The sequence below is a fragment of the Xiphophorus couchianus genome, chromosome 21 (genome assembly GCF_001444195.1).
Source record: "Xiphophorus couchianus chromosome 21, X_couchianus-1.0, whole genome shotgun sequence".
NCBI classification, from domain to species: Eukaryota; Metazoa; Chordata; class Actinopteri; order Cyprinodontiformes; family Poeciliidae; genus Xiphophorus; species Xiphophorus couchianus.
Window position 1 is genome coordinate 18,112,761 of NC_040248.1, and position 18,413 is coordinate 18,131,173.

Here is an 18,413-nt window from a genome sequence, read left to right on the forward strand (position 1 = left end):
GCAGCTGCTCCTCTGGTGTTCTTTTTAACTTTTTTTTTTTACCTATTTTTTTTATTATTTGATTTTTCTCTCTTACAGGGACCTGTCGGGTTCCCTGGAGACCCTGGACCCCCTGGAGAGCCAGGCGTCGCTGTAAGTATGGAAGCACACCGCTTGCTTTGTACGAAAAGATAATATCTTTGTTTTTTGGTTCATGTTAACATTGTACACTGGCTAGAGTAAAGAAAATATATTTGTATTTTGATTTCTTTTAGCCTTTTTTTTTTAACCTGCGCATGAATTACAGGGTACTGATGGAGAATCAGGAGAGAAAGGAGAGGATGGTGAGCCTGGTCAACCTGTAAGTTGTCAATACTGTTTATTAGTTAGAATGAATGAATTATTCAAGATTACCTTTGACTTAGAACCAAAATAAGGAAGTACGAGAATCAAATTGTCTCTCAAATTTTCACTGTGTATATTTATTGGGGTTTGTCATCATAATATCACAAGGCTATTCTTGGTAAAGATTAAAATAATATTCGTACTTTGTAGATCTATCGTGTATTATTAAAAAAGAAAGGCAAACAGCAATGAGCTCATGTTGTGAATCAGTTTGAAATGACGCCTACAAGGCTGCCAAAAGAAGAACATAAACATAATTATGATAAAAATGTATTCTGAGAAGTGACTGTTTACAAAAAATCTAAATTGAAGAACAACAGTTCAAAAATAACATACATTTAAAATTGATCAATTTAGAATCAAAATGCACCTTTGCTATTTTTTTCTTGAAGGCGTCGGTTTGTCCTCCATTTTGAAAAGAACAAAACATATTTATTAATTTGAGCTTAATGCATAAAATGGTACTTAAATAATAATAATAATAAACTTAAAATCAATTGTAAAAGTCTTTTTTTTAAATCTGTAACTACAAAAATATATATTTTTCTCGCCAACAACTGCTCCACTTTCAGGATAGTCAGCTTACTGGACGTTAGCATTAGCATGGTCGCTAAGCAAGCTAAAACCAGATACATACTTACGTTTTTGCTCCAACACAGAAACCTTCTCAATCACAAGTCTTATAATAGTTCTTACTTATTCAAAGTTGATATTTTAAGTCATAAAATAATTTTTTTGTAAAAAATGAACTTGTTCCAGTTGTGAGGCGGATGCTACACACACAGTTAAGCGTAGAGATGACTGAACCAAAATGTTTAGGTAGGGTTTGTTACCTAAACAGTGCTGTTTAAATGAACATTTCATGGTTAAAATATTACCAAAAGTCTTATTGGTAATATTTCACATCCATCAAAATCCCTTTTTAAGGTGGATTTGTAACTTTTCTTGTCATCTTGTCCTGCTCTCAGTTTCCTAAAGTAATGCAAAAAGATAATTTAGGCAAAAAAAACTAAACACACTTTTGGCAAAAGCTTAAACCATCATTTTAGGAAGGTGTTAATATGAAAAAAACAAAACAATTGATGTCAATTTCTGACCAGCATAAATCTTGAACAGCTGCTATCATTGCCTGCACTTTACTGGAACAATAACAGCATGAAGAAGTGCAGCCATTTATCAAAGTACGAGGTAGTGTTATTGACTGTGTCAGGGTTACTGAGCTGTTACTGTCCAGTGAGCTGTGCAATTTAATGATCCATGAACCCCTCTCATCAGTCTTTGTTGCACGCTTGTTTTCAGGGACCCCCGGGTCCTTCTGGAGAGGCCGGTCCACCTGGTCCACCCGGCAAGAGAGTAAGTCCTTGGCTCTCCTAGCTCATTTCCTTCCAGTAAGTTGTGTGTGTGCATCTCTAAATGTGCTTCCAGCCACCTTCAAGTCTCGACTAGATATTGATCTAGTGTTAAAATTATTAATTACTTAAAAAGTCGATTCTCCTGATCAGTAAATTCTTTGGTTAAACAATGCAAAACGTATCTTTTAATTAAAAAAGAGGATTTTGTCGCGCGTCGGTGGGCAATTTTATGCCAGCCCCCGCAGCCAGCGGTGGAATACTGCTTCGTCTGGCAGCAACTTCAACTCAACAACCCACTTTGGCTCTAAAGCTGGAGAGATTCGTTCTCATTAAAGGCAGAGTGGCAAAAACAAAGTGGGTGATTTACGGGGTCAAGGTGTTACGCTATCAGTGAGGTAGAGCCTTTTTAAAGCCCACGAAGAAATGAATGTCAGGATGTGAAAATCATGAATCATTTTTTTCTTCCCCTTGGTGAGAAATTGAAAGGCTTATTAAAAGGGGGAGGGAGGGAGGAAAAGATCACAAAAAGAGGGCGAAAATGGAGTTTATGTCGCCGTTTCAGTGGGGGGTAAAAAAGATGTGCGGCAAGTCTGACACGTTATTGATCCCGCGGCCGCCTGACGGACAGCATCTGCAAAACAGAAGCATGAGACGCATCTTGCAAAGTGGTTAAGAGGTGATTAGGAAAGAGGCGCAGATTCAACAGCTAATAAAAACAAACAATAAAAGCTCCAACTGTCGAACGTGTGCATTGCGACACAATCATCTTGTCGTGCATTGTCTGGTTTTACGTGACGTGGGGCGCCGTCCCGTTTAAAACCTTCAATCATCTTTGAAGGGCGGATCTTGAAACGTCAACAGATACGACTCACCCCAATTAACACATACCCCGAGAAGCACAGTGCACACCGATCAGTGGCGATTCCTGACAGAAACGCCATCAGATGTTTGCCTTTTAGCCCTCATGGCGCCATTTTTCAACTTTTTCTTTTTAATTGTTAGTAGCGGTGACGGTGTTGATTTTCACACGCACAAAAGCATGTGAAATGAAAAAAGTCTGCCAAAAGCTGCCGAGAAATCTTCAGGCATCAGTGATGATCAGAGTAAGATGTTCAGCGCAAATGTGAGTTAATTAGCTCAAAATTTCATTCCCATTCGTCTTTGAAAACAAGTTAGGAGAAATTATTATTTTAGAGACCTAATAGACCTGAAACCTACGCAGGAAATTAATCAAAAACTTTAAGAGCCCAGTCTTCTGCAATAATGTTGAATGACTGCTTGTGATGCAGAAATGTATTTAAAAATGTTATCACAATACTCTATATGCCATGTGGTTGAGTAAAGCAAATCATTAGTGAACGGAAGCATCTGGAAGTCCCACTTTGTTACAGAAGCAGTAAACGTTATTCTCAAGAGCCCCTTTTTAAAATTCATGATTTTCTTTTGAAAAAAGAAACAGACATTTATTTAGGTTTTATACTTTTAAGACCTCAAAGTTTTCTTTCTCTCGGTTTTAATCTTGTACCAACCAGGAAGACACTAGTATATTAAAATCTATCGGGTTTTTAATTCTCACTCGGTTACGTCAGTGTATCCCACAAATCATTTGAGTTTGTAAATTAACTAAACTATCCAAACGTTATGATGGAAGTTGCCGACAGGGTTGCTACGGTAACAGCTTTTCCCCGTGTATCTTTGCAGCTTGTTTTCCACGTTTGTAAAAAAAATAATAATAATAATAATTAAAAAAACAAAAAACAAAACAAGAAAATAAGAAGTTACTCACCAGAGTTGAAGATAGTAATGAGATTTTTTTTTCTTTTTGGTCCAATGTGAAAATGTCCATGTGCTGCATTTTCAAACCAAGGCTGATTACTTCCCCACTGCGTCGACAGAAATCTGTATTCCATTTGTTATCATGGTATAAACATATGCAGCCCCTGAATGGCCAGGGGAGGATTATAGTAAGGAAGGAGCTGTTTTGTAACCACACACAGGTCTTAGGTGGCTTAGGAAGAAAAGTGGGTCTAAAATGACCAGTGCTCCTCTGCAAGTCTGTCCTTTGAATGTGTAATTTCTAAGATATTTTATTTTTTACCTTTTGAATTTCCTGCTTTCCCTTCACTTTGCCCATACAGTAGCAACTATGTGTTTCGAAGCATTTCTATGGATTCTTGAGTGAAGGCGCGTTTCATTTCTCAAGCTCGTGTGGCAGTTCTGCACTTTTTATCTGGAGAAATGTTATCCAGCGAAAACCTTGGTAATCAGCATTTGAAGCACAAACCCAATAGAACGAACAAAAAAAAAAAAAAGAAAAAGAAAAAGGGCGCTTTGGAGGAACCTTGACCAGTGAGAGGTACATATCAGGAGAAGATGAAAGCTCCCGGACCTGAAGAGAGCTCGCATCGCGGACTCTCAGTCAACAACACTCAGCCTGCCCGTCGGGCAGATCAGAGCAGAATCATGGCGAAGGGCGGTTTGAAGATGGAGACTAGAGGCGGAGTTGAAAGGGATCCTCGAGGCCGGGAGAGAATCTGACCGGGGGGGGGGCGGAGGGCCGAAGACGCGGCCGCGCCGGCGTTGGTGTGATTGAAGAAGGCCGTGCGTTCCCGTTTGAATCTCTCAGCGTGATTGTGTGTTTCTGTGGGGCGGACAAAGGTCACTCACTCCAATGGATCTTGACATAGCTGAAGCGGCGCATGTTTGATGTCACCGGGCTACTTTCCGCGCCTGAAGTCTGTTGCTACTTTGCATTTATCAACTGGGACAAATAGTCAGTAAGAAATCTAATAAAGAAGAAGGTAAAAATACCAAAACACTCGGAAGCTCAGGAGACGGTCCGATGAAATCTCTTGTAATAAACGTCCTGGGTTTTTTGTTTTTTTTCCCCAAGACAACAAGCCGTGAATATTTTGTGGTATTTTATTTAAGTTTTTTTATGGTTTGCTTGCTTTTTGTTATGCAAATGTAGGTTTTACATTTTTATTTCATTTTTTATGATGTTTTGAAGTGGTGTGACCAGTCTCAATGTGAATCTGAAAGAGAACCTGTGAAGTGTTAGAGATATGAAGTTTTCCAGCCTCGAAAGACTTGAAGGTTCCTCAAGGTAAATTAGTCAAGATTCCAGCGGAAACATCCAAAAAGCTGGTCCGCAATAAAAGAATGGTTTTATTTCCTGCCGCGCTAATCAAAAAGAATTTCCATTAGTCGTTAAAACTAGGAAAACAGAGCACATAGCAAAAGTTTTAAAGTCCTTCCAATGGCTATAAATCACTGAATTTACTGTAAATTCACCTGCTGTGGTACCAAACGTCCAGACCAGCCCCTCTAAATCCAAACTGGAAATTTAGTTACCTTTGATTAATAATTGCTGAAAAACAGGTTTATTGTGATCCGGATTACAACTTTTCATTACTTTCCTTTATTATTGCACTGCAATGTAATGTTGTTTTTTTATCTGATATTTTGTGTTTTGTTATGAACAATACTTTAAACTGCCTTGTTCCTGAAATGTGCTACATTAAAAACTTGCCTTTTTTTTTTTCTCCTCTGCTTTCCAGTTGCTAAAAGCAGCTACATGGAGTATTGAGCCTTAGTAAAAAAAAAAAAAAAAGAAAAAGACATTAAGCTCGCTTTATTTTGCTTCTTAAAACATTTGAGCTAAATTCTGCAATTGAGTTCAAATGAATTTCTGATGTTTGATCCTTAAATAGATCAATGAAGTATGCCTTCACGTATCAAATCTATTATTTTTTTGTAATACGACTAAAGTACATTACCAGACCAATTGGTTGACTTTTTTTTTTTAAATCCACTTTTCTTCAGTCAATTCTGATTTAGTTCAGACGAACCATGACTGTAACCTGCAGCTGCAGACTGGCTGATAGTAACATACCCACTGTACTCTACTGTACTGCGCTATTACAGATCTGAGAAGACCTTCTGCTTACGTGCATGTTGGGGTTTTAAGGTGTTGTGTTGAAAAACTAAAACATTCTCCTCTGGCCCCTCAGGGACCTCCTGGAGCTTTAGGAGCCGAGGGCCGGCAAGGAGAGAAGGGCGCCAAGGTAAGAAAATCACTCCCTGCTTCAGGTGAGAGTCATCTCCATAGCATGTCACCTGATTTAAATGTTTTTCACCAAAAAAACAACACAGTTTTTTCCATGACAGATTTCATGGAAATAAACATGTTGGGAGTAAAATGAAGTTCCATTGTTCTTTGCCCCGACCAAAGAAAAACAACGCTGCTGTTTTTCTTTGTCTTTCTTTGTTTGTGCTCCAAGCATCGGTGACATTAAGCTGCAATTTGCGCGACCATCAGTATGCAGACACACGCAGGTCGTTTTCAGTCTCGGCTCCCGTCGGCAGCGACGATCCAACTCTTCGTCGCTGCCTCCGTGGCTACTCGAGTCTGATCATCAAAATTAGTTTTTGCGATCCTTCGGTACTTTTCGTTCATTAATTTAACAGCTGTTAGGAAAAGCCGGGGACAATATGAGACGGAGGGCAGCGCAGCCGAATCCAACCGCAGCAGCAAATCCAGCGAAAGCTGTGTTTAGAGCTTTGTCGTAACCCTGTAATCTCTGCTCACTTCTCAGCCCAGACTTGATTTCCTGTAACTTTTCTCCATGTTTGCTGTGTAACTTTTAATTCCGACGTATTCAGCTATTCTTGTGCCCCGCTCTGAGCCTTATTTAAAGCGTCAGAAGCACATATTATTCCAGGCCCTCGCTTACTTGTTGACATTTGCCGGATATGCAAACTGCACGTTTATTTTAAACTCTGTGGCTGAACTCTGATAAAAAAAAAATAAAAAGAAAAAACAGTCTGAAGCCCTGAGAGGCTGCAAAGAAGTGTTGACAGCAAAGTACCAAAGTTGTTTGTGGATTGCAGTTTTTTTTAGGCCGCCATGCATGCTGTGTTGATATCAGTGCTCCTTTATGTCCTGTTATTTTGCTCTACATTCATATTTAAATACTTGCCAGCAGCTTATTTGGATTATTTGGGCAGTGAAAACATTGTAGTCCTTTCATATGTTGGATCAGATATGAAAATATTACTTATGCACATGTTTAGCGTCCTGTTTTGATCCTTCTTTCTGTATCCACATGCAGGGTGAAGCGGGCGCTGAGGGCCCAGCTGGTAAAACAGGACCTGTTGGACCCCAAGGACCTCCTGGGAAGCCCGGTCCAGAGGGTCTGCGTGGAATCCCTGGCCCTGTGGTACGTCCTTGTTTACAGGCTTACAAAGCCTTGAATGTCTTTTACAATCTGTTGCATTTTAAATGAAAACTCCAGTGTTATACTGGGATTTTATCTTGCAGATAAAAATACCGCATACAGTAATGACACTAGTACAGTAAAGGAGTCTTCATGAATATTTATGACTGTTGTCCTGAAGTGTCATTTGGTAAATAATAACACTTTTAATGCAAAGTTGTACGGACACTTGCACTAAAAGTCCATTAAAAGTGTCAACTTTGCATTGGAAGTGTCATTATTTAAAAAATGACATTATTATGTCAGTCTTATGCAGTCCCTTCAAATAAAGTGTTTCCTGATTTTAAAAAAAAACGTTTTCACAAGTAAAAATGTAAAACCTGTGTTGGGCTGTGCCCCATTTACCCCGGCATCCCAAAATAAATCAATTAGAATCAACATAAAGATATCATTTCTCTTTCTCTTCGGTTAGTTCATCACATAACATCCCAACGAAATCCAGCGAAGTTTGTGGTCAGAACATGACAATATGTGAAAATGTTCAGTGAATACTTTTACAGGCCAACTGAGACACACACACACACACACACACAAACGTACCGCGAAGGCATGATGATAGACTTCATGGAATAATCGATACTCCCATTTGGCTTATACTTTAGTTTTACTTGTTTATTTCAGCACACTTTTCCTCCCTGTTTGGGCTATTAATCATCGAGTCGCACACAGGAAATCAATGGCGGAGCGGTGAAAATGCAGCAGCCCCATAATGCTCTCTTCAATTGAATGGTTTTTTCACAGGGTGAACAAGGACTGCCCGGTGCTCCAGGACAGGACGGTCCACCAGGTCCAATGGTAAGTATTCAGAGTCCGTCCCGTCTTCTCTCGCCTGTCTGGATTTATTCCTGCCACCAGTTTTCTCTCTCTCTCTCTCTCCTGTGAGCTTTTCGAACCCACAAAGTCCCACTGTAATAAAAACGCACGCTGACCTCACATTTTATGGATTTGTCTTGTCCGAAAAGCTTTTTTTTTTTTTTTTTTAATTCAATGTCTTTTGTCGCGCTCTCCTTTATTCCTCCACACCTTTTCCGCGGGAGTGTTTTTCCTAATTGCTCCGATCGATTTTTGTTTTTTCTTCCTCTTTTTTTTTTTTTTTTTTCCTCAGCGTAACGTTTCAATGTGTTCGTCACGCAGGGTCCGCCAGGTCTGCCGGGCTTGAAAGGCGACCCCGGCTCCAAAGGTGAAAAGGTGAGTCCGTGTTTTTTTTTTTTTTCCCCTCCCCTCCATTTTCTTGCATCCATCTGCAAGCTTGTCTCGTCCTAAACTTAAGGCGGTATTTACAAAAACCTCTCTGCAGCAGCGTGGCTCGGAACACCATTGTGGACTTTGTGCGTCATCTCAGAATAATTGCCATCTTTTCTTTGAACAGTCTTTTTATTTCGTTTTCTTTTTGTCTCTTTCCCTGAAAAGGAAAATGTTTTCATGGGATTGAAAAAGCAGCTGAGTGTGATGCATCACTCCAATCTTTCTATTTTCCTTGCTCCTACTGTCACATTTGTTGGTGAAGAATAACTGCTAAGGATATTCAGACGGGGCACATTACTCTATCTAAATTGCCTCCCACACCCTGACATGATGGCTTGAAAGAAACCATTTGGAAGCACACAACTGAATCTGTGTGTGTGTGGGGGTGGGGGTGTGTGTGTATGTGGTCTACATCTCTAATGCAGTTGAATCACAGGACCCGGCAGGAGCTTGCTTATTTCAAAAGTCCTTGGATCTGTGGTGTGAAATGACCTTTGCGTTTTCACCGACTTTCTTTCATATATGTTGCCGAAGTGGCCTTCGCTGTTAACACACTTAAAGTGTCTCTCTCTCTTTCTCTCTCTCGTGAAAAGCATCTGAGACTGCAGGTATTTTTATTTTGATTTGACTTCCTCATGTGTGTGTGTGTGTGTGTCTGTGTGTGTGTGTGTGTGTGTGTGTGCTTTCGCTCTGCAGGGTCACCCAGGTTTGATTGGCTTGATTGGACCCCCTGGAGAGCAAGGAGAGAAGGGAGATCGAGGTCTTCCCGGACCCCAGGGCACCCCTGGTGGCAAAGGTGACTCTGTAAGTGCAGCTCGGCCTTCGACTCGTGCTACCTGCATCCCGTTTGCCCTTCCGGCTGTGGCCAAAGGTCGAGACACGGCCGCTGTTGTTTGAACTCTGCTGCATAGCAAAGTCCTGCAGCAGGCACCCTCAGACTTTCGATCTACTTCTTCTCAGCTGCAGTCGGTGATGTCATCGTTGTTTTTAGACCGTCTTCAGAATATGTAGAACTATTACAGAAGCACCAATAGAAATTTACGAGCTTTAGACGTCCCGGAACCAATTCTAGCTAATGCCGATTATTTCTCTTCGGGAGCTGTAGTGGCAGAAGATTTAGGAGCAGCATTACTTTTTCTCGCCGTCCTGCAGTGAGCCATCATTAACCATTCATATTTCAAAAAGTATGTTTATATTCCTATCTTAAAAGAAGGAAATCATGATTAATGCTGGTGCTAGCAAACAGCACGGCTAGCATGGCTAGTATTATCAAAATCAAAAGAGTCTGTTGTTTTAGTGTGTTGTGTTGCGCTTCAGTTTTACCTGCCGAAGAAAGTCTCGCTCTCTCTCACCTTCTCGCAGTACTACAGACATGTCTGGACATGTTTGAGAAAACACCGTGTTGCCTGAGCTGCCTGAGCTGGAAATAGCTAACTTTGAGCCTTCAGTCAGTAACAACATCCACAACAAAGAGTTGTCAGCACAGCAGCGTAGCCAGATGAGAACAGGATGAGTTTCTCACCATTAGGTCGCCGTGTTAGAACCGTTCAAGCTAAAATTGTTGCAATTTTCTTTCTGTCGTAAACTGTATCTAGTTGTAGTTCAGTAGTTAAATATTATGTTAGCAACGTTTTTGTGTTGGTTTTTTCTTTTTCTTTTTCCTCAATCCTCCCACAGGCTTCCTGAAATCTCTGTAAGCAACATCCATGCACAAGACTGTGATTATTTTCAGGTTGTTAAATGTTTTCAGAAGCGATCTCACACACCAGATCACTTTACGCTACAAGTTTGTTCTTACAAAGCCGCCACAGTATTAAAAGCTCTGTTTTCAGTGGTACATGTTGAAAAGCAGGTGAAGCTTCTGGTATAACAGCAGCGCTGATCCAGTTTTACAGAAACCTTTCTGAGAATTGAACTAAGGATTGTCTCTCTTTGCTTTACTCAGACGTGGCTTTATGAAGCCGAGATGTTTTATTTTATCAAAGGGCTTAAGAGTCGTTTTATTCACGTTTAATTGTGGAATTGGATTGAAGGTCCCGTTTCATTATTATTCTCTTGATAAGGTAATTACCTCACTGATTCAAATGAAAACGACATAATATTAGAATTTCATTTGCTTTCTTTTCATGAATACTAACATTCATTTAACCTCTTCATTTATGCCGTTTTGTTTTGTTTTGTTTTGTTTCCAGCTCTCGTCACGAAAGCCTCAGACTGAAATTTATTTTGTATCTATTGACAAATCTTTTTGTGTTTCAGGGCATCAGTGGAGCCTCTGGTCCCCTCGGTCCTCCTGGTCCCCCTGGTCTACCTGTATGTATTATATTTCATAGAATGTATATTTATTTCCTGTATATTGCTGATCGAATACCAAATTCCTGTTCTATCCCATGTGATCCAGGGTCCTCAAGGTCCGAAAGGAGCCAAGGGTTCAAGTGTAAGTACAAGCTAAGCTACTACATATAACCTATATGTACTACCAGTTGGCTTTCAAACCAGCTTGAATAATCCATCTTTGGTATGTTTGTTTTTGGGGGGTTTTTTCCCTTCAGGGTCCTGCTGGTCCAAAAGGAGACACTGGTATAATAGGTCCTCCAGGTCCACCTGTAAGTGAATTTAGTTCTTCTTCTATTTCCATAAGTCAAACTGATCAAATCTACACAAGGCCGAGTCGTAAACCTAGCCATGCTGTGTGATGCCAGGGCCCACCAGGTGAGGTCATCCAGCCCCTTCCCATTCAGTCGCCCAAGAAGACCAAGCGCTCCAGTGACATGCAGTCAGACGCCGCCGGCGGCTTCGTGGATTACGGCGAAGGCATGGAGGACATCTTTGGCTCGCTCAACAACCTCAAACAGGACATCGAACGCATGAAATACCCCATGGGCACGCAGAACAACCCGGCCAGAACATGCAAAGACCTCCAGCTGTGCCACCCTGAGTTCCCCGATGGTGAGTAATCCATGGCCTTCAAGTGTGGCCTACAAGTGAAAGGTTTGCGCACTTCTGCTAATTCCTTTTGACGAAAACAAGGCTTGGTTTTACGTCCTATGAAAGGAGGAACCACATTTTGTCCTGTTACAACCACGGATTTGTATGTACAGTACTTTTTCTATATGTGACAGAACAGCACAAAGCAGTTAATGCTTGTCCGTTATTTTGAAAATATCTTAAGCTATTGGACAGAGAGCATATTTGAATGTTGGTTTTCATGTTTTGTCACAGATTCTCAATTGGATTTAGGCCTTGACTTTGACTGGACCATTCTAACACACAAATATGCTTCGGTAAACCCGTGTTTCGTAGCTCTGGCTGTGTGTTTAGTGTCATTCTGCTGCTGAACAGTGAACCTCCTGCCTGTCTCAAGTCTTGTTCATCCTGTAGCAGGTGTGCCAAGTGGATGGTGTGTTCAGGGTGATTTTTCTTGGTGGAACAAATGAGTTGCAATGCCGTGAATTGAAGTTTTTACAGCATTCTTTCAAGAACGGCTTCCTTTTGCCGCTGCGTCTGACTATATGCAGATGACTGTGTTTTGGTAGATTGTTAACTTTGCAAAACTCTTTACATTTTCAGGTGATAAATGAAGTTAGGCTTGTCACGGTAGCATATTTTACTGGACGATAAATTGTCCCAGTAAATATTGCGATAAACGATCACATCGTCGTTTTGAGATATTTTCTCAGGTAATGTTTGGATAACGGGATAATAATGCAAGTTTGTCCTCTCAAGGACCAATAAACATTAATAGCGTAAAGAACATTAAAACAACAAATAAAACAGAAATAAAAGCCACACACTCACAAAACCATAAATAAAATGCATTATAAAGTCTCTGTGAACAGTATTTTGAAACAAAAATATTGATCATCAGAAAGAAAATTCTTGAGCTCATTTCAATTTATCATGCACTGAATTGATTGCGTGCTGTCCCTTTTTACTAAATATGTGATGTCAAAAAATGTCTTCAAATTGATTTTTATCCGTTCTCTTCAGGCGAGTACTGGATTGATCCCAACCAAGGCTGCTCTGGGGATTCATTCAAAATCTACTGTAACTTCACTGCTGGGGGTGAAACCTGCATCTATCCGGATAAAAAGTCCAATGGGGTAAGCGACTTTGGCTTCAAGGCATTAATGAACTCCTGATTTCACTGTAGTCATCAAAGAAGGTTTTGTGGGCGTGCCGTGGTGGCGTAGTGGATTATGCGACCCATATTTGGAGGCCTTCAGTCCTCGACGCGGCCGTCGCGGGTTCGACTCCCGGACCTGACGATATTTGCCGCATGCCTTCCCCGTTTCCTGTCAGCCCACTGTCATATAAGGGACACTAAAAAAAGGTTTTGTTTCGGCTCGGAGAAACTTTCCGAGCATCTAAATGTCTGCAAAATCCCACAAAAGTCCTCTGGCATTAAGTTTTGTTTTTATATTATTATTTCAGAAAGAAAAAGCAAAGAAAACTTTCTCTTTTTTTCCTGAATAATAAACTGTGATTTTTACCCCAGAGGTTTCGCTTTTATACTATTTCCATGTTTTGTTCATGACTGAGTGCAGGTTATATTACCCATGACAACGTTCACTCCTCTCCACACTCCGATGTTCTGCTTTGTTGTCTGCAGGTCAGAATATCCTCGTGGCCTAAGGAGGTTCCAGGTTCATGGTTCAGTGAATTCAAGCGCGGTAAAATAGTGAGTGTTTTTGTTTTTCACCCGTCTCTTACTGCTCCCGCCACACTCCAGTCCGCACCGCGTCTCTTGGGTTCCGTTTGCGTTCTCCCAGTTCCTGCAGTCGGATCTTCAGTTTGAGTTTATGAGAAGCTTCTGTCAGGTTTTCATATGGTAATGTCTCATTTTTCATAATGAAAGTCAGAGTTTGAGCTTCCCCATCGGACCGATTTATAGCTTTGTGTATTTCCGTAGGAAAAGCATGAGGTTGAATGTTTATCTTTGTGTCGCCGCTGAACGTGAAGAACTTTTAATACCTGTGATAACCCCTAACAACGGTCATGTGCTGCTCAAAGTGGGGTGTACTGTCACTAGATACACTGGTTCACCAGAAGCATTTTGAGACAAACATGCTGTTTTAAATTTATTCAGTCTTGAATGAAAACGTGTTTAAACAAATCAGCTAAACAGGTATGGCATCTAAACAGTTTTTTTTTCTGTGTTCACAAGAGTAATTGTAGTGATCTTTATCCTTTTATATAAATAGTTAGTTAGTGGAAATTTTTATCAGAGAGGTTTATAAATCAAACGGCAAAAAATCTCCTCAAAAGGAGATAATACTGAGTTTTAAAAAACTACTTATACATATTTTAGTATCTATGCAATAGCTTAACTATGGAAAAGATCTGATTTTATTTCTCTCTTTTGCAAATAGAAAAGCGATACCTAAACCTATTGCTACAGAACCAACAAAACATTGACTATTACATTTATTGAGTGCAATTATTACATTATGTTAAACATAAAAAAACCAACTACTTTTCATAATCTTCTCTTTCTATTCCCTCCCTGACAGTTTTCCTACGTGGATGCTGACGGAAACCCCATCAACATGGTACAGATGACCTTCCTCAGACTACTGACCGCCTCAGCCAGGCAAAACTTCACCTACAGCTGCCACCAATCTGTGGCGTGGCACGACGCGGCCAGCGACAGCCACGACAAGGCGCTGCGCTTCCTGGGCGCCAACGACGAGGAGATGTCTTTCGACAATAACCCGTTCCTTCAGGCCATCTCGGATGGATGTTCGGTAAGCGGCGTCCGTAGATCAGACTTTGGATGTTGGTAGTTCAGATGCGCTGACAGGTTTCCCAGTTTTTCCTGATTTCCAGCAGGGCATCCTTAGGAAGTCTTTAATTTGTGGATCTAAAATTAAGGCCTTAAAAATATCTTACATTCATTCAAGAAAATGTAAGTCGGGCTTAAAGGCATTAACCACAGGTCTTAAATATTGCCATGGCAGGATTATTTAATCTCGTAAATTGCATGTAGGTTTTCTCACATTTACAAGTTTATGTGTTTTACTAATATAAAATAGAGCAACTTTGTTTTACTTAAACCGTCCTGTTATCTGGTAGATAGTGTTGCTCTCTCTTACTCTCTCGCAGCCTGAAGGAACAGCAAACTAGCTAGCTTTGTCAGCAGCATCTTTTACTGGTAATTTTGAACTGACATTGGATAAAGCTAACTCTTGAGTCACCTTTGCTCAGTAACAACATCCACATCAAAGAGTGTGGTTCACTGAATTGTGGCATTCACTGAACAGAAAAGGCCTGAAAATAGAGGTTTAAAACCAATCAGGCCAAAGCAAGCTGAACATCATCCATTTTTCCTATTATCTAAAGTGTGGTCATAAGCAGCTAATTATCTTAAAACACAAATTCGCTTTTGAACTTTATCATTTGTTAATTTACTCCCAGTACATTAACACTCATTTTTAGATTTTACCCTTTCTCTTGAGAGCTTTAAAAAAGTACCTAAAACCATAAGAAAATCATGTTTTTTACCATTTGGTGAGCATTTTCTTTTTAAATACCCATTAAGGAGCTCTTCAGTGTTTCATCCTGTAAGCGCCTGCCTGACAGAGCTATTATTCCCGACTGAATGAGACAGCGTTGAAAAGCTGCGATTGTAGCTAATGTCGGCTGCTAACTGTGAAAAGTCCTCTTTTGTCTGGCACCTTATCCTGCTGCTGAAGTATGTTTTGAGATTGCTGTCTTAATTTGGATTTTCATTTTAACAGGCCTATTTATTCCCAGAATGCCTTCCACCGATTAGCTGGTATTGAACTTTGCCTCGTGTCCTTTTTTTTCTGTTTTCTTTTCTTTCCTATCCTGCAGACAAGAAACGGCTACGGAAAGACTGTGATGGAGCTCAACACTCCCAAAATCGACCAGGTTCCAATCGTCGATGTCATGTTGACTGATTTCGGGGACCCGAACCAGAAGTTCGGGTTTGAAGTTGGACCTGTCTGCTTCCTTGGATAAACAAAGTTAGAAACAAAACAAAAAAATGTAAAAATTAAGGACTTGATGAGGACAGGAAATAAAGTCAAGCCAGGACATCCTGGGTGCCACCAAATTTTAAACTCCCTCCCTTTACCCCCAACCCTTTTCTATGCCACATGCAAGTTTTGAATGAGCGATGGCATGGCAGACGTGTCTTTCCATCTCTGCACGGAAGCGCTCCGTGCCACGCGTCGTAGTCGTCGTACCACACGACTACAGCACGCTACGGAAGGAAGGCGAGGGACACGGGAGCGGCGTGGCAGACGAGGAGGAGTCGGAGGTAACCCGACGGACAGGGCCTGGCGACACGAGGCGAAGCGGATCTCTTCGCTGAAATCCCCCCCCCAGGTGCTGTACGACAACAACAAATGGTGCTCGATCAAAAACACGACACACACAAACAAAAAGTACATAGTGGTGCTAAGAAAGAAGGTGTATTTTGATAATTATATATATATATATATATATATATATATATATATATTAAAAAGAAAAAATGTAATTATTATTTTGTACAATACTGTTATCTCTAAATCCACTTTCAAAACTTGCATGTGTATCAGAACCTGATTCGGGCTCAGACATATACAGAGTAAGTTGAAACCATACGTACGTACATTCTGGGTTTGTTTGGGGGGGCGGGGGGGGTTCTTGTTGTCATTTCCTCTCTACATTCTGTGTACTCGTCATGAAGCAAATAAAAACAAATCTGAGCATTTCAACAATCCTTCTATTTTCAAATTAGACTGTATGCCCCATTGTATATAATGACTGTCCAAAACTTGTTTTTTTTTGTGGGTTGTTTTACTCTTGTGACTGCAGGTAAAACAACTGCATTTATCACACCAGCACAAATTACGGCGACATCTCCCACTAATGTTGCGACCCTGTGCTCCTAGAAGGCAATTACGACCTCCGTTTTCTGTTTATTTAAATATATTTGTTGTTATTATTTTATTTTATTTCATTTTTGTCCAGTTTCACTTTTTGTTTTTGACTGGCTTTTGCTTCGGTTGTATACCTCAGTCTTTCTTGATAACCTTTAAAAAGCAAGGATTCTGTGCCCCGACTAAGCGAATAAAATTAATATTTTAGGGTGGGGATATTTTTAACGGTACGAAAAACCTCAACTTGCTAGACGTTCCACTGTTCAGATCCTTCTGTGAATGCATTGAGAAGCCCTTGCAGTAACCATTTTTGTTGCTAAAAATGAGCAAATGTTTTATTTGTGCTGTTTTGTTTTTGTTTTGTTCATTTAAATATTAAAAAAAAAAATGGATTCTAAACTATAGCGAGCCAAATGTCTCAGTTGTGTGTAAAAGATTTTGGATTGTAGAAAATGTCTAAAGACTGGATAAAAAAAAAAAAAAACTTAAACACACATTTTGATATAAATGTGCTTGTGTCTGATGGTTACTTAGTTGCAGGAACCATTAACTTAGTACAAAAAAGAAAGAAAACTTTCTCATATACCTCCCTAAAAAATTACATTCTCTCATTCCTATTTTTGTTTGAAAAGCTCCAGAAGTCATTATATAGAGAAGTCACAGAGGTGTCAGTGAATGTGTTGAACCGTGGTGAAACAACTTAATTTGCTTCTTTTGTGGGGGGGCGCAGGCGTGTGTGTGTGTTCAAGACACCTTGAAACCAAATGTGTGGGTTGGCAAAAAGTAGAAAGAGTCTTCAGGGGATTAGAGAACAACAAAAAGGAAAAAGCAGACATTTCTTCTAGACGGCTCACCTGAGTGTGTGTGAAGGGAGCGAGCCGTGCAAACAGTGTAGAAAGGAGGGCGAATCCTCTTACGTACTTTTTCATCCTGTGACATTATAACCAAAAACGTCAAGTGTGTTTTATTTAGGTTCATGTCATGGACAGTATGTAGCACGCGACAACATGTTTTGATGCTGTTCCTGGAGTGCCGCTTTGATTCGTTCATGCGTGTTTGAGGAATACTTGGATCTCCCGTAGCGACCGTTCAGAGGCGCCTAAACACCCGCCCCTACAAAGCCCCGCCCCTTTCCCCCAAAGCTCCACCTCGGAAGTGAGCTTCTTCTCAGTCCGACACTCGTAAGAAAAGTTAAAAAACCTCATAATGGCGGCGCATTGTTTAAGAGATGATGTCTGAAAGAGGAGGAGGTTCTTAAAGAGACAACGGCTAAGTTCAAAGGATTAGACAAGGTGAGAAGTAAAATTTGTTTTCAGTTGTTTTTAACATATGCAACACTTTTGGAACAGAACGTTTGGGCTACATTTCAGAGTTTTTGATATTTTTCTTTATCTAAAAACCTGCTGACCTGTCTGGTGTGTTCCTTCTATTTAATGACGACTGATGTCCTCCAACAAAACCCCTTTATAAACCGTGTGGCTTCTGAAAGCAACAGGGTGCAGCACTGATTTTTATTTGGTGGTATCAAAGCAAATGGGGGGGAGGAGGGTGCAAAAACATACAACTAACTTTTTGGGGTTTTATTTCTAAAACAAATCTGAAAACCATGGATATCATCCCCCCCCTCCTTCTCCTTCACAGTCCTGCACGGCTCTGTTTTGGTCCATCAAATTAAATCCATTGAAGCTTGTAGCTCTGAAGTGCCAATATGTAAAAAAAATAAATAAATAAAGAGATTTATTTGATTTTACTGAAACCTTGCAATGCTGCTCCATCAAACTTTGATGTGGGAGAGAAAGAGAAACGACTAATTGGCATTCGGTCGTCCTGCGTCTCCATGAAACAAAACGTTAGCCGTGGTCTGCTGCGCCTCGGAAAGACCGACCAGTCACTTTCAGCTTCTTGCTGGACGTTTGAGAAGACATCTACATAATAGCAATTGACGCATGGGGGTGTGTGTGTGTGTGTGTGTGTGTTTGAGTAGCCAAAAAAATTAATAGATGCTGCGTTGCGTTCTTCTTTCATCTGCCGGGCTTTGCAGCAAAGAGCCCAATGAGAACGGGCCGTGTGGAACGGCACCCACAAAAGAAAACAATCAAGAAAAGGCTCGGCCGTGACTTCACAAGAGGATCAATCAATCTGCAGTCTACACCGGCTTTCAACCTGCTTCAGGGCCCTTTTTCACAAACACCTTGTTTGTCTCAGGAGATTGCTGCTGTCTTGCATCTTTGTTTTAATGCATTCAGCACAATCTTTTCATT

General features: G+C 40.5%; 1 protein-coding gene across 6 annotated transcripts in view; it reads left to right on the top strand.

Moving 5' to 3' along the window:
* The window catches only part of col11a1a (collagen, type XI, alpha 1a), a 98,898-nt gene extending 82,584 nt beyond the window's left edge, over positions 1 to 16,314 (top strand). For all 6 annotated transcript variants that reach the window (XM_028005575.1, XM_028005572.1, XM_028005574.1 and 3 more), the window contains 16 exons: positions 79 to 132; positions 287 to 340; positions 1,684 to 1,737; positions 5,750 to 5,803; positions 6,851 to 6,958; positions 7,757 to 7,810; positions 8,150 to 8,203; positions 8,957 to 9,064; positions 10,520 to 10,573; positions 10,662 to 10,697; positions 10,813 to 10,866; positions 10,963 to 11,209; positions 12,251 to 12,363; positions 12,873 to 12,941; positions 13,774 to 14,007; positions 15,098 to 16,314. In XM_028005575.1, coding sequence (XP_027861376.1) covers positions 79 to 132; positions 287 to 340; positions 1,684 to 1,737; positions 5,750 to 5,803; positions 6,851 to 6,958; positions 7,757 to 7,810; positions 8,150 to 8,203; positions 8,957 to 9,064; positions 10,520 to 10,573; positions 10,662 to 10,697; positions 10,813 to 10,866; positions 10,963 to 11,209; positions 12,251 to 12,363; positions 12,873 to 12,941; positions 13,774 to 14,007; positions 15,098 to 15,244 — 1,494 coding nt within the window. In that variant the 3' untranslated portion in view covers positions 15,245 to 16,314. The remainder of the gene's footprint in view (positions 1 to 78; positions 133 to 286; positions 341 to 1,683; positions 1,738 to 5,749; positions 5,804 to 6,850; positions 6,959 to 7,756; positions 7,811 to 8,149; positions 8,204 to 8,956; positions 9,065 to 10,519; positions 10,574 to 10,661; positions 10,698 to 10,812; positions 10,867 to 10,962; positions 11,210 to 12,250; positions 12,364 to 12,872; positions 12,942 to 13,773; positions 14,008 to 15,097) is intronic.
* The last annotated feature ends 2,099 nt before the right edge of the window (positions 16,315 to 18,413 follow it).